Raw genomic sequence first — 27,245 nt, forward strand, 5'->3', positions numbered from 1 at the left:
GAGGACACGAGACAGAGTGTGGTTGGAATTTGCAGACAGGAGCTGGGAGAGCAGCTGAGCTGGTCTGCAGCCACGGCCCCTGGCAAGGCTTCTGCGCAGAGCAGGGCGAAGCGTGCACCCGGCCTGGCCACCTCGTTTCAGTGTGCTGACAAGGTCCCGCCGTGGTTATGGCGTCTTGTTTACAGTAGGTGCTCTGTATAAGACTATCTATTTAGGGGCTTCCCAGTGGCACTGTGGTAAAGAACCCACCTGCGATGCAGGACATGCGGGTTTAATTCCTGGGTCAGAAAGAGCCCTCGGAGGAGGAAATGGCAACCTGCTCCAGTATTCTTGCCTGGAAAATCCCACAGACGGAGGAGCCTAGGGGGCTATAGTCCATGGGGTCCAAAAATAGTTGGACATGACTGAGCACAGATGCACACCTATCTATTTATCTATCCCTCCCTCCTTCAAGGCAAGGATCTGTCTTCTTGGTTATATGCAGTCATGTGTTCATTAAAATATTGTTTATTGGGCACCTACTATGTCCTGGGATGATACCAAGTTGCCTCTGAAGTGGTCGGGCGTGTGGAATTGAGGTGAGCAAATGGCTGGAGGACAGGGACACCTGGACACCTCTCAAACTTCTCTGACCAGCAGGGTCACACCTCTGAGGCCAGAGTGGATGCCCTGCTCTGCTTGCTCTAGGCCTTCTGATCACCTAGGCTGGCAGTGACCGTCCTTCCATCCGTACAGGTGGTGACAATGCCAGAGTACCTGCGGAAGCGATTTGGAGGCCAGCGGATCCAGGTCTACCTGTCTGTCCTGTCCCTGGTGCTGTACATTTTCACCAAGATCTCGGTGAGTGCCCCGCCCCGGGTGCTGGGCGCTGGCTGGCTCAGAACCTGCCCACTCTTGTTCCTCAGCAAATGCTGGCCCACAAAGGGTAGTGCTGTGTTGCTATTAACTCGGTCCCTTAGGCCTTCTTGCTTCTGAGGGTAAAGTCCTATTTCACACATCAAGGAGTGAACACACAGACCTCCTTACTGTGGGGAAGGTTGAAGACATAAATGGTTGGAGAAGGTTCAGTGAAAGCTGTTCTTAGTACAAGATTAAAAGGAAATAATGGATACCTGAGGGCTGGCCCTGACCCTGACATAAAGCTGTAAGCCTCTATACCCTGTCAGGGTCAGAATCTGGACCTAGTCTTGTCACTTGGCTTTCACAGTGAACAACATTTTGCCATTCTTTGTTCATCTCTTCCTTTCCACCTTTTTCTCTCCAGTAGAATTTTAAGTCAAATGCCAGACATCATGTCATTTCACTGTAGATTCTTTGGAAGGCACCTTTAACTTTTGAAAACACGTAACCATTCTGCTGTTATCATGTTTAACAAAATTTATAGTAATTTCTTATTTTAGGTAGTTTAACACCTGGTCCATATTCAGATTTTCCTGATTATCTGAAAAATGTCTTCTTTCAGTTGATTTGCTTGAATCAGGGTTCACATGAAATTTACACTTGGGATTTGACTGTTTTCTTTCTCTAGAGGAAATATATATATATATATATTTTTTTTCAGACTACCACAATAATTTTTCTGTTTTATATTATTACCTTTTACATTCTTATACTTTTTTTTGATTGGGTTGTCTTATTGTTGTTGCATTGAAATTGTTCTTTATATATTGTATATATATAAATACATATTTATATATGTATATATATGTATATAAATATACATGTATATTTATATACATGCATATATATATTTATATATGTGTATATATGTATATTTATATACATGTATATATGTACATATTTATATATGTATATATGTATTTATATATGTATATAAAACATATATTTTTTTGTATATATATATGTATATATATAACTTTATATATTGTTCTTTATATATATATAAATTGTTCTTTATATAACTTACCCTTATCTGATATATGATTTGCAAATATTTTCTCCCATTCTGTGGGTTGTCTTTTCACTTTAGTGTCCTCTGATGCACAAAAGTTTTAGATCTTGATGCAGTCCAATTTATGTTTTTTCTTTTTTCGCTCGTGCTTTTGGTGTCATTTCTAAGAATCCACTGCCAAATCTAAGATCATGAAGGTTGAATGCTATGTTTGTTCCTAAGAGTTTTATAGTCTTAGCTCTTACATTGAGGTATTTGATCCACTTTGAGTGATCTTTGTATAGATGTGAAGTAGAGTCCAAGTTCATTCTTTTGCATTCTTTGGACATCGGTTCTCCCAGAACCACTGAAGCGATTGTTATGTCCTGACTGAATGGTCTCACTGGGAACATGGGCTCAGGAATTGGGCCCGTAGGGCTTTGATTGGAGTTGGGACTGACACCCAGCCTCACTCTTCTCTCCCTCCCCAGCTTCCTGACGTCAGGGGCTGCTACCCTTGACTGGTGCCTGTGTGATGATTCCACTCCTTCACTTTTTCCTCCCTTCCTTCAGGGTAGTTTTTAGTTACAAGATGAAAACCCCGGGGCATTTCAGTCTTATTTCCTTAGAGACTGGTGTGTATAGACTGGACTGGGAGTTGCTGGGAGGGGTGGAGAAATCAGGCTTCCTGAGAGAGGGGAGGGCAGGGCGAGAGGAGGAAAGGAACGCAAGCAGAAAGGTGCAGAGGTGACCCTGGCACCTGTAGAAGCTGATGGGGACCGCTCCTTGCTCCCTGATTCAGCTTGTGAGGTGGCACCTGTCTAGTGAGCATGTAGAGGGGGGCACCGGCATTCCCTTTCTTGGAAGCCAACCTTCTCCAAGTCCACAGTTCAGGTGGGGGAAAGTCTGCTGGCTGAGCTTTACCCTTGGAGCAATGTAGCAGCAGTCATATAAATAAGCTCAGGGCTCAGCCTCTCTGTCTGCCTTCCCAGTCGCCTCACCTATAGTTCAGGTTACTGATTAAACCTCCTGGATGTGGGAGCCCACAGGTACCTGAGGGGCAGCCTCCCTCAGCTCAGATCCTGATGGAGTCCATCCTCTCCTCAGCACCTGGCTTCTTCTGAATTTTACTTTTGAATAGTACTTAGTATGGACTGTGGGCTTCCTAGGTGGTACTAGTGGTAAAGAACCTGCCTGCCAGTGCAGGAGACATAAGAGATATGGATTGGGAAACCCAATCCCTGGGTTGGGAAAATTCCCTGGAGGAGAATATGGCAACCCACTCCAGTACTCTTTCCTAGAGAATCCCATGGACAGAGGAGCTGAGTGAGCTACAGTCCAGAAGGTCACAAAGAGTCAGACATGACTGAAGAAACTTGCACCCTTTCTGCGTGATTTCTGGGGCTGCTTACTGGAGGCCTTGTCCAATGTCCACCCAATGCCCAGAGCCAGTGATCCCTTGAAAAATGCACATGAAGGATGACCTCTGCCTTTTGTTTTGTGCCAATCTTTTTATTTAGTCTCCAATAGGGCCTTGACTTCTTCCATCTCCAGTCCTCATAAGAGTATGGCATGGGTGGGGATTTTTACTTATTTTCCACTTCATGGAAGAGCAAACTGAGTCTCAGAGAATAGTCGTGTAGCTAGTGTAGGCAAAGACAAGACTGGAGTCTGGGTTTCTCTAGTCCCATTGTCTGTATTCTCACAATTCTGCACTGTGCTTGGAGGGGATGAAGACATAGGATAACAGAGTGGGATAGATTATCTAGTTCTATGATTGACGCTCCCATTTTTCAGTGGGGAAACTGAGGACCAGAGAAGAGAAGGGGCTTTGTGGGGTTAAACTATAGCAGAGCTAGGTTGAAAAGCAGAGTCTCTGATACTTTTGACAACATGTCCCCTGGGTCTTCTAAGTCCAGTATAAACGGATCAAAATTCAAGACCTTGGGGAAAAGTAAAATAGCCAGTTAAGTGACCTTCCAATATAGCCATGTCTCTGAGAGTGGGATTTGAGAGGACTGTGAAGGGAGAAGTCAGGTCACACTGGGTGCATGAAGGATCTGAAGGTGGGCCATTTAGGCAGTGGGGAGGGACAGGGAAGGCCAGACAGGCTAGGCTTTGTCTTTAAAAATTAGCCTGACTTCAGATTCACCATGGGTCACAGAGCATGAAATCCTTAAAAGAATTACATCGATAGTGACTGTACTCACTGGGAACTCACATTAAGGTGCACATGAGTTCAGGGCTTGTGGACAAAAGGAATCGTTAATTAAAATAAGGTAGTCATTGCACACAAACAGAGATTAATCACTATTGTTGTGTTTGTGGAGGCATGAGTAGCTTATGATGGATAAGAAGAGTGGCCTTTTGAGATCCACGTCCAGACGGAACAACCAGTGACCTGACAGGAAGGCTTTGGGAGTGTAATTGATAGGAGAGAAAAAGTGAAATGCACTTCAGGTGTGGTGTCCCAGATGTGGCCCAGGCCACTGACCACAGGTGGCGTGGAGCCTTGACTTTGGCTGCCATCTTGTGGCCATGTCCTTTTGGACTCTGAGTTTCTGAGACCCAGACTTGATTATTCCTCTATGCGCTCCTCTGATGGAACAGTGGTAAAGAATCTGCCTGCCAATATAGGAGACTTGGGTTCAATCCCTAGAGAAGGAAATGGCAACCCATTCCAGTATTCTTGCCTGGAAAATCCCACGCACAGAGGAGCCTGGTGGACTATAGTCCATGGGGTCACAAAGAGTTGGACATGACTGAGTGACTCAGTACAAGCAGGTATTCCTCAGAATTTTATAGGCTCCTTCCCGTCCACCCACTCCACCCTAGCACCCTGCCTTATCAAGTTTGGAGAAGCATTCTGTGCTGTAAAATTTCCTGGCATCATGTCTCTTATTCAAATGTACAGGATTACTTGAGATAAAGCCTCAGATTTTTTGAATTACTTGTGATGACCAAACATCCCTGTGTATGTTTCCTGGGACTCTTATCACAAATCACAACTGTAATAAACTTCTATAGCAACTTTACTATCTATTCTGTATCTTTGGTTGAAAATAAGAGCTTTGGCTTTTGCTTAAGTTTTGAATGCTTATTACCTTGTGCATTCACTCACAAATAGAGAAATTTGAATAATGGGGTTCTCTATCTCAAACCTCATTGCCAGGCAAAATTTACTGGATACTCTGATACAACTCAGACTAGAATGGGCAGCAAATGCATACATGTAAAACCACAGAATTTCAAAGCATCAGAACTAAGACCAAATAACCTGTCCAAGGCTAATGAGATTAGTTACTCTAAGAGGGTTTCCAACTGGATTTGTATTTTATTGTTCCTTGTGAGTTCCATAGAGCTTGTTCAGTCAAGCTTTAAAAGGCTAAATCTATCTTCCTGTTTTTGTAAATAAAGTTTTACTGGAACACAGTCATCCCTGTTAATTTATGTATCATCTTCGGCTGTTTTCATGCTTCAACAGTAGATGACTTTGCTCAGGTTGGACAGAAACTGTATGTCCTGCAAAGCTTAAAACATGTATGATGTGAGCCTTTACAGAAAAAGTTTGCTGGCCCCTGGTCTAGAGGACCATAAATGTCTAGTTCAGTTCAAGTTGGTTTTGCTTAGCAGCATTGGGAAAAATTTCTGTGTCCCCCACCCCCACACTTCCTTCCTTCCTTCTTTAGTAAGGGCTAAGAGGGGTTTAGAGAAGGAGCAATTTGGGATAAGCTATGAGATAATTGATCTCACAGGATTAGAGGCAAGTTCTTTTATATCAAAGCTGGTGGTATATTCCACATCCAGTCCTCAAATTTTATGAATCAAAAAGTAGTGAAATGCTTTGAACATACAGTAAAGTACAAAAATAATATAGCTAGTACTACCACCAAGATTCTATAGATCTAAATAGCTTATCATTAAAAAAAAGAAATAAAATATAATAGATAAAGCTCATCTATAACCTTTTGACCCCATTTCCTTCTTCTTAAAAGGTAAACATTATGTTAAACTTGGTATGTGTTCTTCTAGTCTATTTTAAGAATATTTTTACTATAAAATGTTTATTATTCATATATCCATAGGGAATATATTGTGTTGTTAAATTTCTGTTTCCTCACCTTTGGAACTGTAAGAAAAATATAATGATGGCATTTAAGAAAATCTGGAGGGGAAAAGCACCCATAACCTTATAATTATGACACAGACATTTTCACAGTTTGACTTGGCCTATAGTGGGTTTTCCTTTAGAGAGCTGCATTCAGAATACACAAGCCATTTTGTAGTCATTCTCCCCCTTCTTAGTATCAAACTGTAAACATTTCCCCATATTTCCATCTTCACAATTATTTTTTAGGGGCCATGGAGCATAACAGTTGATATACAGATTTCAGCCAGCCACCTAAAAATCCACTGGTGGATGAAAGGCTCTCAACAGTGGTCATCTTTGGGTCTAGTGATAGAAGCAAGACTGTATTAACTTTCAATGTATAGCTTTCTGTGCTATTGTTTTGAAATCGTACAACATAATTATTTTATTTTAAAAAGAAGTAAACACATTTTTTTTTGATTAAAAAAAGACCTTGCTCTCTGCAGAAAATATTCCAGAAAGGAAGACATTTACCTTTGAATGTTGTGGGAAGTCATTGGATTTGGAGATGGAAAACCTGGATTTTAGCCCTTGAGCAAGTCATTGAGTTTTTCTCTCTCATTTATAAAGTGGAGTCAGTTTACTTGTCCTGTTACCTTGTTTTGAGAATTAGAACAATGTATGTATCTAAAGTCCTTGGTCAACTGTAAAATCCCCTAGATATGGAGGAAAAGCTGTTCTTATGAAGTGGAGAAATGTGTGGGCACCTAAGAGACCCCAAGACATGTCAGAGTGCCTGGGGTTAACAATAAGCTTAGTTATCACATCCTTCGTCACACCTGCTGACTTTCAGGGTTCCAAGGGCAGAGAGGATTCATTCTTGAAGTTAAGAATGACTCACAGGAGGAAGAATTTTTCAAGGAAGAGTTTTTCCAATTCATGAGGGAGTTTTTCTTGAAATTCTTTATCTTTCCTGTTAACTGGAAACAGTGCATATTATAAGAACAGGATTTCGATTAGCCCAGCAGTTCCCATAAACAAAGTCTCTATAGACTTTGTTTTATAGTGTTATTTTAGGAATTGTGTTACTTATTTGTGACTAATGATGGCAAGGCAAATATTAATGAGGGTATCATAGTCTGCTATGGCTTGTTGTCATAAAGCATTACAAATTAACTTCTCTGGAAAATAAAACAAGGGCATTTTAAAGGCAGGAGAAACAGCCTTGTAATCTTTTTATAGCTCACTTATGCTTAATAGCTAATTCACTGAATCTACAGTGTGCACATTTAACAGCATTCCAATGAATGGAACTCCTCAAACTGAAATAACTTTAGTGATAGTACAGAGGCCTCAGAGGGGAGAGACTGACTTTGTGAACGCTCATCACAGTTCCACGTGGTCCAGAGTGCAGAGTCTAGCAGGAGTGGCCATTTCACTAGTAGCGAGGCTTTTTGCAGCAGGGGCTCTTTCTTCCTCTTCAGCCTTAGCTGCTCCAGAAGGCAAGGTAGAAGAGGTCTCAGACCTGGGAGGGGAATGCTTTCCTCAGCTGCAGATCTTCTCCAGGTCCAGCCACTGAGAATCACAAGCCCTGGGAGTCAGAACTTCCCACTTTAAAGAGAAGAACACTGAGACAGGGAGAGGTGAAATGTCTTATCCAGGGTCACTCAGACCTATCCTAGCAGCACTGGGGATAAAACCCAGGTCCTCTCACCACCAACCATAAGGGCAGGGGTCTCTTTCTAAATCACCATCTCTCTCCCCACGTCCTGGATCAGCCTCTCTTCCTCTTCCAGGGAAGACAGGGACAGTAGGTCCCCTGGGACCAGAGAATCTGCCGGGAGCTAAGGCACTAGGTCCTCAGGAGGCCCGACTTGGGGGAGGAGGCCGGGAATTAGCCTGGAAGCTCAGAGCTGGTGTGAGATGAGCTCTCTGCCAACCAAGAGGCAGGGAATAGGAGATTTGGTCGGTGGGACCCGAGCCACTGGAGGCCCCGAAGAGCTGTGAGGAGGAGTAGAGGGGACGATAAGAATTGAGAGAAGATGCAAGGGCGCCTTTCCCCAGGGCCTGACTGGGTGGCCCCTTACATGCTCTGAAATGTGTTCAGTTTTATGCAATAAAACAGTCCTTGCACTGAATCTAGGGAAAGCCTAGTTCTTTTGCATCTAGAGATTTGAAAACAAAAGGTTCACCACCATCATCCCTTAATACTGTCCTTCTGGTAGTATTTTGGAGAACACATGAACATTCATTTTGGGTGACTCTAGGGCTCTCTGTTGGTTTAACTGCACCAACCAGCCAGGTAGAAAGTTCTTTATGGGGCTAAATGAGGCAGGGGGAAAAATAACTGCATCAGGCACTAGTGAATTCAGGAGTGAAGAGGGAGGGATTCCCCCTAAACTTACATTAGATAATCTACATCCACAGTCCCCAACCTTTTTGACACCAGGGACTGGTTTTACGGGAGACAATTTTTCCATGGACTGGGGGGCAGGGGATGGTTTCAAGTTGATTCAAATGCATTACATTTATTGTGCACTTTATTTCTAATCTAATGCCATCATCGATCTGACAGGAGGTACTGGCCCAGAGGTTGGGCACCTCCGATCTAGATAAAGCCATCTATCACCAAGCCTGCCACACAGGAGGTTCTTGGTGATGCTCTGGCTGTGTTTGAATCCAGATGGATCCTGTCTAGACAGAGGAGATAAAATTATGGTGGTGTTTACATCTCTCTCCATTCCAGGGTGAGGGTGTTTTTCCCTCTCACAGACTCCAGCACTCACACTTGTATTTGGGAGTAGATCTGATAAACCTTTTACACTGAGGTGTAAATGAAGGCTAACAGCTCACAGCAGCAGCCCACAAAGTGGGTTGTGAGGCACCTCAAGGTGTTAATAGTTGTTCCTTGGCACACGGACTTCCACAGTTGAGTGAGTTTGTTAAGGGTCATTTACTACATTTTTCTCCTGGGGATTCACAGTGTACTGAAGGCTCAGAGAAGTTGTGTGGTAAAGAAACGGCCTTAACTTTGTTTAATTCAGCATTTCACAGGCCTCTTTTACAGAATTCTTTTTTTTTTTTTAAATCATGGAATATTTATTATCATCTTGAATGAAGCTTTTTGGGAAATTCAGGAATAGAGCAGGACTGTCTTTCAGGTGTTCATATCCTTTTGTTCTTTCATACATATTCTTATTTTTCTATTATTTCTGTTAGTTTTGTTTATTTTTAATTAATTAATTGTTATTTTTTGGTTGTGCTGGGTGTTCGTTGCTGGGTTTGGGCTGTCCCTAGTTGCAGTGAGTGGGGGCCACTCCTTGCTGCAGCCCGCAGGCTTCTCATTGTGGCGGCTTCTCTCATTGCAGAGCACGGACTCTAGGCACATGGGCTTCAGTAGCTGCAGCACACAGGCTCAGTAGTTGCTCTGTGGCCTGTGGGATCCTCTCAGACAGGGATTGAACCAGTGTCCCCTGCATTGGCAGGCGGGGTCTTATCCACCGTACCACCAGGGAAGTCCTCCTTTCGTTTTTCATTTTTACTTTTATTGTGGTCAGAACACTTAGCTTGCCATCCAACCTCTTGACAGATTCTGAGTGTACAACACATATAGTTGACCTGGTGCAATGTGGGGCAGATCTTTAGAGCTTATTCCTCTTACTTAGCTGAGAGATTATGCCTGTTGACTAATAACTCCACCTTCCCCCAGCCCCTAGTAACAGCCATTCCAGCCCCAGATTTTATGAGTTTGACTATTTTAGAAACCTCATATACATGGAATTGTGCGCTGTTTGTCTTTCATATTTTCAACTGGGGATAAGGATACGAACCACTAATTGTGAAATTTCAGCCAAAGGTTAAGGGGTTGTGGGCCAGCGTGGGGCCCCAGAAATCACAGGCATTAACATGACTTAGGAGTCGGTTTCTGCTAACTTTTCCAAGCCCTCCTACCTGTCCCTGCAGCTGATGGACGTGCCTCAGCTGGTATCTCTCACCCCAAACACACTTCTCCTCTCCTTCCAGGCAGACATCTTTTCTGGGGCCATATTCATCAACTTGGCCTTGGGCCTGGATCTCTACCTGGCCATCTTTATCTTATTGGCAATCACCGCCCTTTACACAATCACAGGTGAGTCCCCTCGAATGGCTCAGCCCCAACCCAGCTCAGGGTTAGGCACTTGTGAAGGGCGAAAGGCAGGAGGAGACGTGGGTTCTCCTCCCGAGGAAGAGATCCACCCAGGAGACAGTTTGAGCAAACAGTTGTAGGTGCCCCAGAAAAATCCAGTGTTGGTGGGAACAGGAGTGATATTGGCCTAGTCGGGAGAAGCAGAGCGGGAGGGCCGGGTGCAGGGAGAGGTGGGAACAAGGGAGTCAGGAGTGGGAGTGGCGGGGCTGGGCAGGGTGAGCAAGTGGCTGCATCCTGCGGGAGGAGGGTGCTCAGTGGGAAGTAGTTGAGGGTGGGGGGTGTAGGTGGTAAGACCTAATGGCTGCAGTGGGGTCACAGTGTGGGGGTCTTGAAAGTCATTTGACAGAGACCTTGGGTTTGACATGACAGGGGGTGAGGGGCACTATAGGGAGGAAGGGGGGTAGTGACACACAGATTTTAGAGGAAGACTCAAGATGTGACTGGAGAAGCTGGAGACATTAGTAGCCATTGGGGGCACCTTTGCAGAGGTGTTGCTCTACTCTGATTAGGGGCAGGCAGGGTCGGTGATGGAACTTGCTGCCGAGCTGGAGCCCCATAGTGTTGGGGACAAGTGCTCAGATGGTCTGAGAAAACAAAGAGTGGACATGCAAGTAGCCTTTGAAGTGTGCTGATTTGCTCCTGTCCCCAGACATCTTGTGAGCTGTCAGCTTTTTGCTCTTCCCTGCTCTGTCTGTGGCAGATGCTTCTCCTGGCTTAAACCATCACATCGAACTTTCCATCCCCAAATAGGGAGAAACTTTCTTTCCAAGGCCTTCCCAGCCTTTCTGTGAAAAGTGGAGCTACTGGGACATGTGGGTGGCAGGCAGCTGTCACAGGACAAAGGAGGGCAGGAGGGAGGGCAGGAGGGTGACTGAGGGGTGCAGAAGACGTGCAGAGGGAGAGGAGTGGGAGTTGGGGAGAGGGTGGGGAAGGGAGGTGGGCCGACGGGGTACCCTCCCAGCTGAGGTCAGACGCATCGCATCCTTTGCTCTTAGGGGGCCTGGCGGCTGTGATTTACACAGACACCTTGCAGACGGTGATTATGCTCCTGGGGTCTTTCATCCTGACTGGGTTTGGTAAGTGGGGCAGGGGCAGGCTGAGGAGGTGGGGAGGCAGAGTTAGAGGCCACTGGCCTGGGCAGTGAACTGGGCACATCCTGCCCTCCCTGGGGGAGTGGACTGGCCTGGATTGGCCATCACCGTGGGAGTGCGGGGGACACCTTCCCCAGCCCTGGAGGTCTCAGGTTGGGTCTGGCCCAGGCAACATCTGGATTCCTTGCTGCCCTCTCTACACAGTCTGAGCTGGTGGGCCCCAGGGTGGGCCTCTGATGTCATGGTCTTCTCTCCACAGAGAAACCGGACCAAAAAAAAAAAAAAAAAGATAAGGCTAAATATCTATCAGACTAAATATATTTAAATGTCACATCTTAAATCTTGGATTGTGTCATCTACATTTTAATGTTAAATGTCCTTTCTTTTGTGAATTGACCATTTTCTTATTTATTTCCCTATTTGACAAAAAAAAAAAAAAAATTCAGCAACTCTGTAGTCCCCGTCCCCCCAGTTTTGAAATTTTGTCTTAAAATCCTAAGGACAAGACTGAAAACCCTGCAAATAGGGTACTTGTTATGGGAGGATATAAAATACCATTTTATTTTTAAGGGGGCCCATGCTTTCTGGGTGTTCTGTGAAGCCTCTTATTCTCTATGCTGTATTTTCCAAGAGCTTCCATTTGGTTTTCCTTGAATGCCTCATTCTGCAGGGCAAGGGCTGGAATACCTTATTCCCACAGCCAAGGTGCGGCAGAGCCCCCGACTTCCTCACCCATCCCCTTCCATCCCACCACACTGCTGGGATGGGGGGGTGCCTAGTCTGTGTCCAGGATCCCAAAGGCCACTGCGGATAGCAGGTGGTGAGGGGGAAAGCAGAATCTCTGAATCTGGTTCAAAACCAAGGTCTATCTTTTAATAGTTCAAATACTTGCCCTTTGTAAAGAAGCTCATGGTTGCAGTATTTTCACAGGTTATTGCTCTGGACCCACACAGTAGTCCATGATGGGGCTGGGCAGGGTTAATAATCCCATTCTATGGATGAGAAAGCTGAGGCCCAGAATGGGATGATGACTTGCCCAAGATTGCACAGTGCAAGTTCTGGCTGTGGGTTTCTCAGGCATCTGCAGGAGAAGCTGCTGTGAAGAGCTGAGAGTTTCAGGAAGTTGACTTTCGTCACCAATGTTTTCCAGCTTTCCACGAAGTGGGAGGGTATGGTGCCTTCGTGACAAAATACATGAATGCCATTCCAACTGTGACCTCTTATGGAAACACCACCATCAAGGCAGAGTGCTACACCCCGAGGGCTGACTCCTTCCACATCTTCCGCGATCCTCTCAAGGGAGACCTGCCCTGGCCTGGGCTCATCTTTGGGCTGACCATCATCTCCCTGTGGTACTGGTGCACAGACCAGGTACGCATGCTGTTGGACCTGGGAGGAGAGAGGGTCTTGCCCAGAGTGCTGCAGAGCCTCCTGCCTTTTGTGCAGCTTGTGGGGTTGGGGAAGGCAGGGCGGGCAGGCTCCTGTGGTCTGAGGGCTGCCGAGTCTTGGTGATGTGGGAGTGCCAGGCTGACGACCCAGGGTGGTGGTGGAAGCTGGGGTGGTTAGAACATGTTGTGGGGTCTCTTCCCTACAACCCCCTTCACTGGGCTTTCCCTGGCAGGTCATTGTGCAGCGCTGCCTCTCCGCCAAAAACATGTCACACGTGAAGGCCGGCTGCATCATGTGTGGGTACATGAAGCTGCTGCCCATGTTCCTCATGGTGATGCCAGGGATGATCAGCCGCATCCTGTTCACAGGTGACACCTTCTGCTGGACTCTCCAACCTCTCTTTCCCACTTCAAAAACCCCCATGGCTCCCTCTTCCTTTTTTCTGCCCTCTTCTTTTCTTGCCATGATTACAAAGCATTATTGTCCCCCCTGCCCCAGACACTGAGTGACTTGAGGTCACAGAACTTGTGTAATTGTGTTCCCTGGTTCTTTACACAGACAATTACGGTTTCCCCTTTTGCAGATTCTCTGAATTCATGACATGCCTTAGCTAAGGCTTCTTCTAGCTAACATTTACTCATCTTTTGCTCTGTGTCCCCCCACACCGCCAGGTTATGGTGGTGTGTTGCTGTTCAGTTGCTAAGTCCTGTATGACTCTTTGCGACCCCATGGACTGCAACATGCCAGGCTTCCCTGTCCTTCACCATCTCCCAGAGTCTGTTCAAACTCATGTCCATTGAGTTGGTGATGCCATCCAACCATCTCATCCTTTGTCGCCCCCTTCTCCTTTTGCCTTCAATCTGACCCAGCATCAGGGTCTTTTCCAATGAGTTGACTCTTCACATCAAGTGGCCAAAGTACTGGAGCTTCAGCTTCAGCATCAGTCCTTCCAATGAATATTCAGGGTTGATTTCCTTTAGGGTTCACTGGTTTGATCTCCTTGAAGTCCAAGGGACTGTCAAGGCTCTTCTCCAGCACCACAGTTCGAAGGTGCTCAGCCTTCTTTATGGTCTGATTTTCACATCTGTAAGTAGCTAAAGTCTGGGGACTATTCCCTCTGCTTTCCTCCCTAAGCATTTCTTCACTTTTCCCTCCTCTGCCTAGCAGCTGTCTTTCCTCCCCAGGCAGAGCTTGGGATGGTCAGGACCAGCAGGGTAGGGGGATGGCATAGAAGGGCTTCTTGGGGGCTGCATTCTTTGTGAAACCACTTCAGGGCTGTGAGCAGGAATGTCCTGTTTGAAGCGCTGTCCTAGGTGGCGCTAGTGGTAAAGAATTCACCTGCCGAATCAGCGGACACAGGAGATGCACGTTAGATCCCTGGGCTGGGAAGATCCCCTATATAAGGAAATGGCTACCCACTGATTTTCTTGCCTGGAAAATCCCATGGACAGAGGAACCTAGTGGTCTACAGTCCATGGGGTCCCAAAGAGTCAGACGTGAGTGAGCACCTAGCACTCACGCTTGCTTAACAAGGTGAATTGAATCTTGGAAACATTTCTGATGTCTGCTTGCTGACATGACTCTTCATCTCTCCTCAGAGAAAGTTGCCTGCACCGTCCCCTCAGAGTGTGAGAAGTATTGCGGCACCAAGGTTGGCTGTACCAACATCGCCTACCCGACCTTGGTGGTGGAGCTCATGCCCAATGGTGAGAGCTGTCTTGGCTGGCAGGGTCTCTCTTGGGAGACTGATTGGACCTGGGGTCTATCTATATAACTGTCTGTGGGCCTTCTGGAGCAAAGCTGTTTCTGAGCCTGGGGGTCTAGGAGAGAGAGTCTCACTCTGGGGTCCTCAGTATTTGAATTTGTCTTTGCTTCAGTGGGAAGCAGACCTCTGGCTTGGTTGGGCTCTGTGAGTCCTGGCACTCATCCATCAGTGAGGCATGGGAAGGAGACCATCTGAAAATGTGTTAGGGAAAAAACACAACTTTTTCATGCTCTAAGGTCTTTTGACGCTCTCCAACAGACATTAACATGAGGCTTGAACTAAATGGAATTCTACCTGGAGAATGAATTGACACCTAGGTTTTTCCAGGGAAAAACATGGAGAGAAGGGCAAAGAGCGGTTTTAGCTCTAGAATGAGGAAGTCCAAGGCAGTAGGTAGATCAGATACAAGGGGGCATCTCTCTATAGAGAAGGTGGAATCCAGGAGGGTGAGGACTTACAGTCCAGAATAGTTAGTTTCGGGGTAGGCCTGCGTGTTTACTGTTCATCTTCATGTTGACTGAAAATCTAATTCTGGCTCAAGACACGGAAATCTCTTTAGGTTAGGGGCCCCAGGAGACCAAAAATTCAAAGGTATTCATCAGGAAAATTTAGAATAAACAACATTTTTTTTTACTGAAAGGAAACATGAAGATCATCTAGTCAAACCTGTTCATTTTACAGTTGGGAAAATTGAGGCCTACACAGAGAAAGTGATTTTCTAAGGTCACGCAGTAACTCAGTGTCTGGCATGGTTAACTCTGCTGAAGGTGAGAACTGAGGAATTTGTTTTGTTTTGTTTTTTTTAAACCACAGACTTGATATATGACCTTGGGCAAATCGTTTGTATTCAACTTCTATAAAAATGGGAGTAATAGTTAACAATTCCACTGAGCTGGGCTGCTTATTAATTAAGGTTGCAGTTAGCAAGAATCATGGCTCTTTTAGAGTTCTGGCTGGGATTCTTGCCTCTGTTGGGGTGTTTATGCTGTTTTGTTAGACCTGCAAATCCTGAGTGAGGTAGCTCTGAACACTACACCGGAGTGAATTGTGCATGATAGAAAGCTGCGTGGCATGCAAGACAAAATATTGTGTCTGCACAAACCATTGCCAGTCTTTTTGGCTGGAATCTGGCTTCTGTAAATACCAGATTCCCCAATGACCTCCCTATGCTGGATCAAATAGATATTTTCCATATGTTCCTCAGTAGCATTCAGCATTATTGATCACTCCTCTTTCTTGAGTTATTCCCTTCTCTTGGATTCTATAATACTATCCTCTCCTGTTTTCTCCTCATCCTTTCCAGCTATTCCTTTTAAATCTCATTTGCGGATTCAGCCTTCTTCACTTAGCTGGTAAATATTACCTCACCAATCCCTCACCAAAGTGTGTCAATGTTATCTCCTTATATTCATCTACCTCCTCTTGTTGTCTCCATCATGCTACTCTGATATGCCATTATCTGTTTCCTGGACTGCTGTAAAATTACGTTTGACAAATATTTGTTGAGTGAATAAATGAATGTGAGCTTGATAAGAGGTGATACAGAAAGGAGAGAGCTATATCCCAGCTTAGCAATTAACTGGTGAATTACTCTGAGCAAAGGGCAGAACTAAGACTTGAAGCCCTACAGACTAATTCCTTGAAATGTTAACAATTTTATTTTGTTATTAATTAAATAAATTGTTATTTATTAACATTTTATTCTATGACTGAAAAATGAGAGAGTTGGATGATCTTTGTAGCTCCTATAGTCTGTAGTCTACATGATAGACTCTCAAGAGGAACCATTAAAAAAACCCTCCCAACAAAGGACAAAGTGATCAGGATAGGCAACCTTTATTTTTCTTCTTGTTAGGCTGTAGATTAAAACAAAACTATAAAATTATCTACAGATACAATACCTAGAGGATGATAGAATAGTTTTCCAAAACTCTTATTAGATATACGAAAATATTTTCTCCCATTCTATGGCTGTCTTTTCACTTTCTTGAAACCTCATCTTTTGAATCCTAGTTTAAATATTTCTCCATTATCATTAATCTTTCAGATGAGAGACCTTATAAAAGCTCAGGTGGAAACACACACACACACACACACACACACACACACACTACCATCACTACCACTACCACCAGCAATCCAACTGGAAAGCATTTCCTGCATGTATACTTTGTCCCTAGCTCTGTTGACTGCTGTGGATTTCCAATATAATTTAAAGACACAGTCCATTCCTTAAAACGTCTAATCTCTCTGGAGAGATAAATCAAATAATATGGCATGGTGTCAGAAGGCAAAAAACCTTGAGTTGTCACACCTTTCAAGCACAGAAGAGCTGAAATGCTGCATGTACCACTCAGAACCTCCTTTTCTCCCAGGACTGCGAGGCCTGATGCTGTCGGTCATGCTGGCCTCTCTCATGAGCTCGCTGACCTCCATCTTCAACAGCGCCAGCACCCTCTTCACCATGGACATCTACACCAAGATCCGGAAGAAGGCCTCTGAGAAAGAGCTCATGATCGCAGGACGGTAAGTACAGCTGCCCCGGTCAAGCCCCATGAAAACTTGAATGACCAGAGAGGTTCCCTCAAGATGGGGAAGACTGGGAGATGCTGGGTAGAATGAGAGTAACCACCGTGGCAAGTTATATTGCTCTCAGTGGCATTTAACTTTAAATCCAAGATCATTGAAACAGTGTCCCTCTGGAACGTGAAACGACATCAGAGATCATTTAATCAGGAGCACAAAACAACATCAGGGATCATTAATCTAAACTCAGTTCATCAGTGAACAAAATGAGGCTTGTCATGCCTAAATAAGGAAGTTTGGACAGCAGCAGAGCTACGACTGGAACCCACGGCCAACTGAGTCCTTGTCTAGGCAACTGTATACCATCCCACACTGTCTTCCTCAGGCCTGCACATTGCAACTCTCCTCTCTGGACGTCTTTTAGGCCCAGGTGCCTCCAATGCCTTGACCCTTTGCTGTAGCATTTTACAGGACCATTGTGAGGGTCAGATGATACTATGCTTGTGAATATGCTTTGCACAGTCTAAAACACCATACTCTGTGCACACTTGTTATTGTCAAGTGGGCTAATGGACACAGCAGGATACTGGACACAGTAAGTATGGATCTGTGGGCCAGATGTGCCCATTATCTTGATCATCCATGGAGCAGAGGCTCTGATAGAGGACCAGCAGAAGCTCTGCTGTGTCTTTCTGGGGGGCAAAGGCAGGCCAACCTCCTCAGGGCAGGTGAAGAAGTCCCTGGGATGTCTGTTCAGGGAAAGTTTCCCGGGGTGTGCTGCCGCCTCCTAAATCTCATGAGCAAGATTGGGGCAAAGGAAGGAAAGGAACATGATGGGCCCCTTGCAGGTGATGAGACACCTGGCGCCCAGGGCAGGTCAGACTGGGCCAGAGTCTGCCCTCTGCTTCCCAGGAAGCAGCATGGCTCCCTGACAGGGTTTTCCTCTGAAAGATGTTTACTGGCATTCTCTGCTATGTATAAGACTCAAGATGCAACACGGAAAGAAAATCATTTTATTGCTTTACTCAGGGCTGGATCTCTTGGCCCTGAGATTGTGCTGGGGCTCACACTTTTTGTGCATCCAATGGTTGCTGCTCTGGGGTTTGTCCCTGTCTTCAATAAGCTTACAGTTACAAGAAACAATTCTATACTGTGCTGTGGTGCCTGTAAGAGCAATCACAGGCTCGGAGAAGGGAGAGATGACTGTACTGGTCAGTAGCTGAGCAAGACTCCTGGGGGAGGGAGACCCCAATCTATGTCTAAATGGTGGATAGGATCTGAGTCAATGGGAGGCAATGGGAGGGGTACTTTAGAGGGAGAAATATGTGAGCAAGAACACTACTTTGTGAAGGTTAGCTTAAGACTCTTCTGCCTTAAATTCAAGAGATAAGAGAACCACTGCCTTCTTTCTAATTAAATCAAGAGGTTAAAAGGAACCCTTCCATCTTTCCCAGGTGATTCAGTGGTAAAGAATCTCTCTACCAATGCAGAAATTCCAGGACACTCAGGTCTGATCTCCGGGTCAGGAAGATTCACTGAAGGAGGAAATGGCAACCCACTCTACTATTCTTCCCTGGAAAATCTCAAGGGCAGAGGAACCTGGCAGGCTACAGTCTATGGGGTTGTGAAGAGTCATATATAACTGAGCATGCATCCCATCTTTTCAGGACTTGAAGTAAAACAAAAGGAAGAGAGCTAGGGATTCCCTGGTAGCTAAGATAGTAAAGAGCCTTCCTTCAGTGTGGGAGACCTGAGTTCAATCCCTGGGTTGGGAAGATCCCCTGGAGAAGAAAATGGCAATCCACTCCAGTATTCTTGCCTGGAAAATCCCATGGATGGAGGAGCATGGTGGGCTACAGTTCATAGGGTTGCAAAGAGTCTGACACAACTGATTGACTTCACTTTAACTTTCAGACAATTCCCAGGTGGTCCTGTGGTTAGGATTCCGTGTTCTCACTGCCAAGGGTGCAAGTTCAATCCCTGGTTGGGAAACTGAGATCCCATAAGTCATGAGGCATGGCCAAAAAAAAAAAAAAAAAAAAGGAGACTGGCTCCAAAGTCCACACCTTTGTTCCTAAACTCCACTGCCTCTCAAAGTGGATTCTTTCCTGGTGGTTAGTGGGTCTACTTTACTATAGAAAATCAAGTGCATTTTACTTATAGGCAAAGAAGATTTTCTGAAGGAGCAGTGCTATGTGCTTGTCTGACTCTTTGCGACCCCATGGACTGTAGCCCACCAGGCTCCTCTGTCCATGGGGATTCTCCAAGCAAGAATACTGGAGTGAGTTGCCATGCCCTCCTCCAGGGGATCTTCCCCACCCAGGGATCGAATCCACATTTCCCACAGTGCAGGTGGATTCTTTACTGTCTGAGGCACAAGGGAAGCTCCTGAAGGAGCAGAATACAGAAGAAGAGAGTCTCAATGAATTTGCTAATTACTTTTCCCTGCTCTGGTCATATAAACCTTTCTATCTATCTTTACTGGTGCTGTTGTTCAGTCGCTCAGTCACATCTGACTCTTTGTGACCCCATGGCATGTAGCCCTCCAGGTTCCTCTGTACGTGGGATTTCCCAGGCAAGAATACTGGAGTGTATTTGCCATTTCATCCTCCAGGGGATCTTCCTGATCTAGGGATTGAACCTGAGTCTGCTGTATTGCAGGTAGTTTCTCTATCTATCTATAACTATTCCAGTGGAGCCACTTGTTGACACCCTGCTGTGGGGCTTGATTTCAGGTTGTTCATGCTGGTGCTGATCGGCATCAGCATCGCCTGGGTGCCCATCGTGCAGTCAGCACAGAGTGGACAGCTCTTCGACTACATCCAGTCCATCACCAGTTACTTGGGACCACCCATCGCAGCAGTCTTCCTGCTTGCTATTTTCTGCAAGAGAGTCAATGAGCCGGTAGGTATCACGAATGTCTAGAAAAGTCATTTGGGAACAGAGAGTCCCATCTGGATTTGTATATTCTCTGGGAGGACTTCTACTTCCAGAGATCTTGAGCAGGAATGAAGGCGCTGGTGAAGGTTTATATGGAAAATCCTCCAGGGACCTTGGGACTTTCCTCCTCCTTGCTGCAGGTTCTAAATTAATTCCCAAGTAATGCTGTGTGCTTTCCATCTACTCTGGGTGATTCTGACTGTGTGGCACTCTCTGGGAAGCTGGTAGCTTCTGGGCGAACAGCTCCATAGGAAGCGCTAGCACAGGCTACCTCCTGGGTTCTGCAGGGGGCTAGGTTTTCCAGCCAGCACTTCTCAGGGCCCAGTGAAGGACCAAGAAGTGATACTCCAGACAGATAGGGATAAGGGTGAGGGGACTTTGGATCTATAAAAGGGGCTGATGGAAAAGTTCCTTTCTCCTCTTCCTCGAAGAGACCCAATTTCTTTCCCATGTCTTCAAGGAATACAGATTAGCTCTCAAGTAATTGTGTTATAACTGAATGTACCTAAATCTGGAATCTGGTAGTAATGGTAGGTGCAGGTAGAGAAATTCAAAGTATTTTTAAAGTTAAAGGGATTTTTTTGGCACTGAGAACTTGGGTGGTATTCTAACCAAGGGCTTCCCAGGTAGCTCAGTGGTAAAGAATACACCTGCCAGTGCAGAAGGTGTAGGAGACACGGGTCCAATCCCTCCATTGGGAAGTTCTCCTGGAGGAGGAAATGGCAACCCAATCCAGTACTCTTTCCTGGAAAAGCCCATGGACAGAGGAGCCTGGCAGGTCCATGGGGTCGCAAAAGAGTTGGTTGGACATGACTGAGCAACTAAGCATATGCAAATACCAAGTCGAGTTACTAAAAGGTGGTAAACAGAGCCATTGAAGGCCTGACGTAACATTCCTAGTCATATTCTGAACCACAGTGTTCCTGTTTCAGATGGCCTGGAGCTTGTATTTCTCTCACTGTTATTCTTTTGTCTCTGTCCCCCAGTGAATGCACAGCTGTTTCCCAAATACAGTGTTCATTAACCAGGCTTTTCTTTCACAGGGAGCCTTTTGGGGATTGATCATAGGATTTTTGATCGGGGTGTCCCGTATGATTACCGAGTTTGCCTATGGAACCGGGAGCTGCATGGAGCCCAGCAACTGCCCCACGATTATCTGTGGTGTGCACTACTTGTACTTTGCCATCATCCTCTTTGTCATTACTATCGTCGTCATCCTGGCCGTGTCCCTCTTCACCAAGCCCATTGCAGATGTGCATGTGAGTATCCGTGTAGGAGGCTGTCCTGCCCTGGTTTCATGCTCATGCCGCAGCACTCAACTTGATTGCTTTGGCTCAGTTAGCGGTCTCTTCTCTCATGACTAAAATAGGCTGTCCTTGTCTTTGGTGTCATGCAAAAGGACACAAGGGCTTCGCAGGTGGCTCAGTGGTAAAGAATCCACCTGCAATGCAGGAGACCTGGGTTCGACCCCTGTGTCGGGAAGATGCCCCAGAGGAGGAAATAGCAACCCACTCCAGTATTCTTGCCTGGGAGATTTTATGGACAGAGGAGTTTGATGGGCGACAGCCCATGGTGTTGCAGAGAGTTGGACATGACTTAGCAACTGAGCGAGCACAGAGGGACAGGACAGGAAACACGGTTTGCCAGCAGAGCAGTGTCAAGGGTGTCTTCAGCAGGCTGCGTTTCAGCCCAAGGGACTGGCCTCTGGATCCTGCTGCCCGAGTGACGGCTCAGGTGCACGGCAATGAGATCACATGGGCTGACACAGGGTTACCCCAGCTTGGATGCTTCTGTCCCAGATAGGAATGCATATTTCTTATAATAGTCTCTAAGTCATAGCTTCCAAAGGTCCCAGCAAGGGACATACCTAGGTGTAAAAATTACCACGCTGAGGGAAATCTGAAGCATGATATATCCTTTATTTTTTTTTTCCCCAATGAAGCCTCCAAACAGTTGCCCATGGAATTTAAGAAATTTCAAACAGTATCAAAGTCTAATTGATTCAAGACTTCAAAGATGACAAGTACTCTTCTTTGGCTCTAGATGTCGCCCTTGGTTTAGGGAATGTTTGCAGCCCTCCCAATTCAGATAAACATGACCAATTATGGGTCACTTTTTACCATAACCAGTGAAGTCTGGTAACCCAGCACAGCTAGCATTCCACCCTTTTCAGGTTTCCAGGGAACAGAGCTAGAGAGTTAACCTAAGATCACATTTGTCTGGAGAGAAAGATAAAGGGTTTTGCTGGGCCCTTTCTCATGCATACACAAAAATAGGAATCCCTAACAGACCTTTAACCTCATGGCCAAATTTTCAAAACTGTGACCAACCTTAATGTCAAACAAAGATTGCTTTTATAGCAGCAGAACTGCCATCATGGTTATTGGCCAAATCTGTCACAGACTCTCTTTATGTTGTATTAATTGCTTGTTGATGCCTCAGTTTTTGAAAGTATTGTAGCCCCAAACACATTTAGTTCCATGCTTCTTGAAATAAAGTAGTTTCTGGTTTCATGTCAATAGAAAGTATACCTCCAGCTCTTCCTATTCTAACTGGCTCATGAGTCTACAGTTAATATGGTACAAAAATCTGATCTTACTTACACTGCTGGTCTGGATAAATGGGTGCCTGGCCTTGTTTCCTAGCATGAGTGCTAAAAGGAACAAATTCATTTATCATATGTAACAAGAGATCAGTCATTCAAAACATTTCTATGCTCATGACAGTCTCTTAGCCTCTGGATATGCCCATATTCTAGGGGATGGTATGTGCATGTGTATGATTTATATCCATGTTCCCAACGTATTCAGAGATAGTGCTGTGGATGGGAACTGTTATCTGTGTTGATGGAGTTGAGAGCCACATTCCTTTTCCTTTCTCGACACACATCTCTTTGTTCTCCCAACTTCTTGGCCCAGGACACTACTCGGATCTTCCTGGTAACCTGTTCTGCTTTCTCCACAGCTCTACCGCCTGTGCTGGAGCCTGCGTAACAGCAAAGAGGAGCGTATTGACCTGGATGCAGAAGACGAGGACATTCAAGATGCCCGGGAGGATGCCTTAGAAATAGGTGATTTGCGGCTCAGAGCCTATTCCCAAGTTACTCTTCTAACCACAAGACCACCTTACTGAAGCCTTCACCAAGTGCCTTCAAAGCTCAGATCTCTCTTCTGGAGGGGAGTGAGGAGTGGGGTATGGGGCGAGATGGATAAATGGGTTTTGGTTAGTTTACTCAAGGCCTTGTCAAGGGGAGGAGGGGGATGCAGAATCGTCCTAGTTCCTCCCTTTTTGGTTTACAATGCTCAGTGAGTAAGCACAGGTGAGATATTCACCACCCTGACTTGGTTTGGGGCTTGGCTAGGGACAAGGGAAGACACTAGCCTATAAACTGAAAGCAGTTGGAACCAGCTGTGGTCAGTTCTAGTGATATCAGGGGGATGAGATAGAGGCTCTTAGGGTCTTGTGTCTTGCTGGCTTACCATATCGTGTTTAAAATATCAGATTTCCCTGCAAGTCCACCAAGATAATGCTTGTTGTTTGTTGTTCAGTCGCAAAGTTGTTTCTGACTCTTTGCGACCCTGTGGACTGCAGCCCACTAGGCTTCCCTGCCCTCACTCTCTCCTGGATTTTGCTCAAACTCCTGTCCATTGAGTTGGTGATGCCATCCAATCATTTCATCGTCTGCCACCCTCTTCTCTTTTTGCCTTCAATCTCCTCCAGCATCAGGGTCTTTCCAATAAATCAGCTCTTCATACCAGGTGACCAAAATATTGGAGTTTCAGCTTCAGCACCAGTCCTTCCAGTGAATATTCAGGGTTGATTTTGTTTAGGGTTGACTGGTTTGATCTCCTTGCTGTCCAAGGAACTCTAAGAGTCATCTCTGGCACCACCATTTGAAAGCATCAGTTCTTCAGAGCTCTAAGATAATGCTTAGTCAATGCTTAGAGACTTATCCTGATCATGGAGCAATGTTTTCCTCAGTTTCTGTGTCGGAGCTTTTCCTCCCTACATGGGAGGGGTGCACACATGGAGGATGGTTGTGGTGATGTGTGCTGTGCAGAGGTGTGGGAGCACAAGGTCATGTGTGGTTTACTGGTACTGGGCTGGAGAAGGGAGGGCAGTGGTCTCTGACCATGGTGCTGAAAACACAGTGGGCTTGATTTCATATCTATTGAGTCACAAACCTGGGATTCTAACCCAGGTCTGCTCACCTTTAATGCCACACCTGGGCTCAGAAGACAGAATTAGTTCCCTTGGTGGGCACCCACTTTTAGTGGCAAGGTCAGTTGAATGGTTTGACTCAGCAGCATCAGATCTTAGGCCCTGGAAGTGTTGCTCGCTTGCTGCCCTGGATCAGGACTGAACAGACCAATCCTTGCCACATGACTGGATCTGTTGTGAGGCCTTGGGATTTCCAGTTGCAGTCAGTACACTCTTAAGTCATGCCAAACTCATTGCTTTCAGTGATGTAGCAAACAGATACGGGTTTCTCTGGTTGAGAGGTGGGTTTTCCACATTCTTCACATGTCACAGTCCCCCAGTCAATGGTTAACATTTCTCTCTCATAAGCTATTATTTCTTGTTTGATTCTGAGTGTCTGAAATCAAAATGTATTTCCTTTGGGCCCAACAGAGGTAAAATATACTACCACAGTATATTATGTAGAATCCAACTATTAACATCATCTTATAATTAATTACATTTATTCAAACCTTAATCTGTACCATTTTTATTCCTGCAAACAAGAAAATTGGGAGTTGTGTGCAAAGTGGCAGGTGTGTCATGGCCTGATAGCTCCTCTGGAAATCTTTTCTAGTGCCTCCTGCCTCTGTATCCAACAGTCCTTTTATTCCTTTCCCCAGACACAGAAGCTTCTGAGGAGAAAAAAGGATGCTTCAGGCGGGCCTATGACCTGTTCTGTGGCCTGGACCAGCAGAAAGCCCCCAAAATGACGAAGGAAGAGGAGGCAGCCATGAAGCTGAAGATGACAGACACCTCAGAGAATCGTTTGTGGCGGATGGTAGTGAACATCAATGGCATCATTCTGCTGGCTGTGGCTGTCTTCTGCCATGCCTACTTTGCCTGAGTCCTGCTTTCTTCTGAGGCTGTGCTTGTGGAGGCTGGAGTCTCCATTGTGTCTCTCTTTGGTCCCATTCAGTGGTGTTGGAGGGACACCAGCCAGTTGTAAACTCTGCCCTGTCGATAAATGTGTACATTTGTAATTACAGGCTAGCTGAAGAAAAATCACTGATTTGCTGTTAACTTATATATTCGAGGCCAGTGTGGTACAGTCACCTGTACATATCAGAGCTGCAGAAGGAAATCCCACTCAGTCCAGTGTCTAGGAAAAGGCAGACTAAGATACAGAAGCCCCATGATGTCTGATGCAAATTTTTCTCAGGTAGATTCAGCATGTTAACATTGTTTGTGATCCTTAAATACTGCTTAAAGAGTTGTGGTCCCCTGGTTACTACCACTTTCTCTATCTAACCTCCCCCCTCATTTTTTTTTTTTTGAAAGAAAGCATCACCCTACCTCATGAAATCCTTGTCAAGTTTTCCTGGCACAAGAAAAATCAACCTGATAAATTGATGAACATATTGAAGCTGAGGATGGGAGCTTGACAAGGTCTGTGTCCTGGGTGTTTGCTCTTTGAAGGAGAGGCCTGGACATGGTAGTACCAGTGCCAACGAGAGGGATCCAGGCACCAGCCTCAGGCCAGGGGGGAAAGCAGATAATCTTGAGTCAAGAGGATTTTCTGGCTTTCTTGAAAGTGTTCATTGTTAGTTCCTTGTGTTTGAGATTTCATTTATTTTGGCATTTCCTGTGCCTGGACTATCTTAGCCACTCAGTAATGTTTGTGGACTGAATGGATGACATGTGTATTTGTTAATAAATGCTTGTTTTCTTTTGGGGCTTCCCTGGTGGCTTAGATGATAAAGAGTCTGCCTGCAATGAAGGAGACCTAGGTTTGATCCCTGGGTCGGGAAGATCCCCTGGAGAAGGAAATGGCAACCCACTCCAGTATTCTTGCCTGGAGAATCCCATGGACGGAGGAGCCTGGCAGGCTACAGTCCATGGGGTCGCAGAGTTGGATACGACTGAATGACTTCACTTTTCTTTTTGGTTAACCTTATGGCTGCACAGAGTACTCTCTCTGGTGACTATAATGAATCGGGGTGCATTTTCCAGAGGCTCCACTTCCTTGTGGTGCTGATGTAACTGATTCTGTGGGGGCTTAGTAACTGATTCTGTGTCACATAATGAGCACACATACCTCTGGGGGCGCTTGTCATCTCAGAGCAGCCGCACTCTCCTGAAACACTGATACTTTTAGCCCAAGTCCTCCTCTCTGTGAGCTCAGCTGGCCACAGCTCTTTTTCCTTATGTGTCTTGATTGGTGATCATCCATTGAACAAGGTTAGAGTGGGCAGTCTCTGTTCCAGGTGGTAGTGTTCAACATTTTTATTTTCTTTGTACCTCTTTCCTAAGGAGAAATTTTAAAAATTAAATTTAAATTTGATTAATCCTTTTGGTTCCACCTGTGAACTCTTAATCATTTTGTAATATAATCCTGTGGAAGTCATGATGTTTGTATTGACTGTTTTGAGGCTAGCTTAGCAAATAGGTGGGATCTGAGGTTCTGTGGAGCAGCTGAGAGTAGTTCCTGGGGTGTAAAAATGGTTCAACAGGTAAAGAATGGCTTGTTCTTATGAAAGGAAAAGAAAATATTTGATGTGCCCTCATATTCCCCTTAAGCCAGGCAGAGAAGAGGGAAAAGCGGAGAATTTCGCATGGCTACTATTACTCAGAGTCCTCGGCTTTGTGGGGAGTTTGTGGTATTTTTGAGCTCAGAGAGGATAAAGAATGATGACTGAAAGCTGGTGGATAGAGCAGGCATTAAATATCTAGATGGTCCTAGATTCTGTTTCTGGCCTTGCCAATGATTCACTGTGTATATTGTGCTAAATTATTTTTTTCTCAACTGTGTATTTTTCTCTTTGAAAAAATGAAGACCTTGGTGCTTATAGCGTATACCTACCTCCTCTAGGTGTGATGAGGTCACTTTGAAAAGTGGATGAGTGGAAAGAGGATGGCATCTTTCTTACACACATGAAGAATGCCAACAGATGTTATATTAAACTGCATTTAGTCCTTTTCATTAAAGTTTATTACTTTGGTAAAAAAAAATAAAAACATTGAAAAGCCATAACATCTTGAGTTCCTGTTTTCTAGCCATTCTAGACAAATACTGACCATGTCTGTGGTGAGAATTAGTTGGCACAAGATATGGATTAGGAAGCAGAAGCCAGGAAAGTTGAGAATAGAATCTAGCAACTTGAACAAGTTAACTACATGTAGCAAAG

The 27,245-nt window shown here is 45.3% G+C and overlaps 1 protein-coding gene and 1 long non-coding RNA gene across 7 annotated transcripts; one reads left to right on the forward strand and one right to left on the reverse strand.

Annotated features, from left to right (window-relative positions):
* Positions 1 to 6,264: 6,264 nt before the first annotated feature.
* On the reverse strand, positions 6,265 to 10,052 carry LOC129629858 (uncharacterized). The gene is made up of 3 exons (XR_008703352.1): positions 9,933 to 10,052; positions 7,354 to 7,556; positions 6,265 to 6,961 (listed from the first exon to the last, which is right to left on the reverse strand). It is a non-coding gene; the product is annotated as an uncharacterized LOC129629858 (long non-coding RNA).
* On the forward strand, positions 8,831 to 27,085 carry LOC129629857 (sodium/glucose cotransporter 1). Of its 6 annotated transcripts, none has more exons than XM_055550021.1 (11): positions 8,831 to 8,914; positions 10,005 to 10,110; positions 11,163 to 11,243; positions 12,409 to 12,629; positions 12,880 to 13,015; positions 14,246 to 14,353; positions 16,788 to 16,938; positions 19,674 to 19,842; positions 20,922 to 21,137; positions 22,843 to 22,948; positions 24,741 to 27,085. In XM_055550021.1, exons 3-11 carry the CDS (start codon positions 11,210 to 11,212, stop codon positions 24,962 to 24,964), a joined length of 1,365 nt encoding a protein of 454 aa, XP_055405996.1. In that variant the 5' UTR covers positions 8,831 to 8,914; positions 10,005 to 10,110; positions 11,163 to 11,209; the 3' UTR covers positions 24,965 to 27,085. The 6 variants fall into 6 exon arrangements, with proteins under 6 accessions (XP_055405996.1, XP_055405995.1, XP_055405993.1 ...); XM_055550020.1 differs by lacking the exon at positions 8,831 to 8,914 and adding an exon at positions 8,982 to 9,142; XM_055550018.1 differs by lacking the exon at positions 8,831 to 8,914 and having other exon boundaries at positions 9,161 to 10,110.
* Positions 27,086 to 27,245: the final 160 nt, after the last annotated feature.

This window comes from Bubalus kerabau, chromosome 16 (genome assembly GCF_029407905.1).
Source record: "Bubalus kerabau isolate K-KA32 ecotype Philippines breed swamp buffalo chromosome 16, PCC_UOA_SB_1v2, whole genome shotgun sequence".
Taxonomy (NCBI): domain Eukaryota; kingdom Metazoa; phylum Chordata; class Mammalia; order Artiodactyla; family Bovidae; genus Bubalus; species Bubalus kerabau.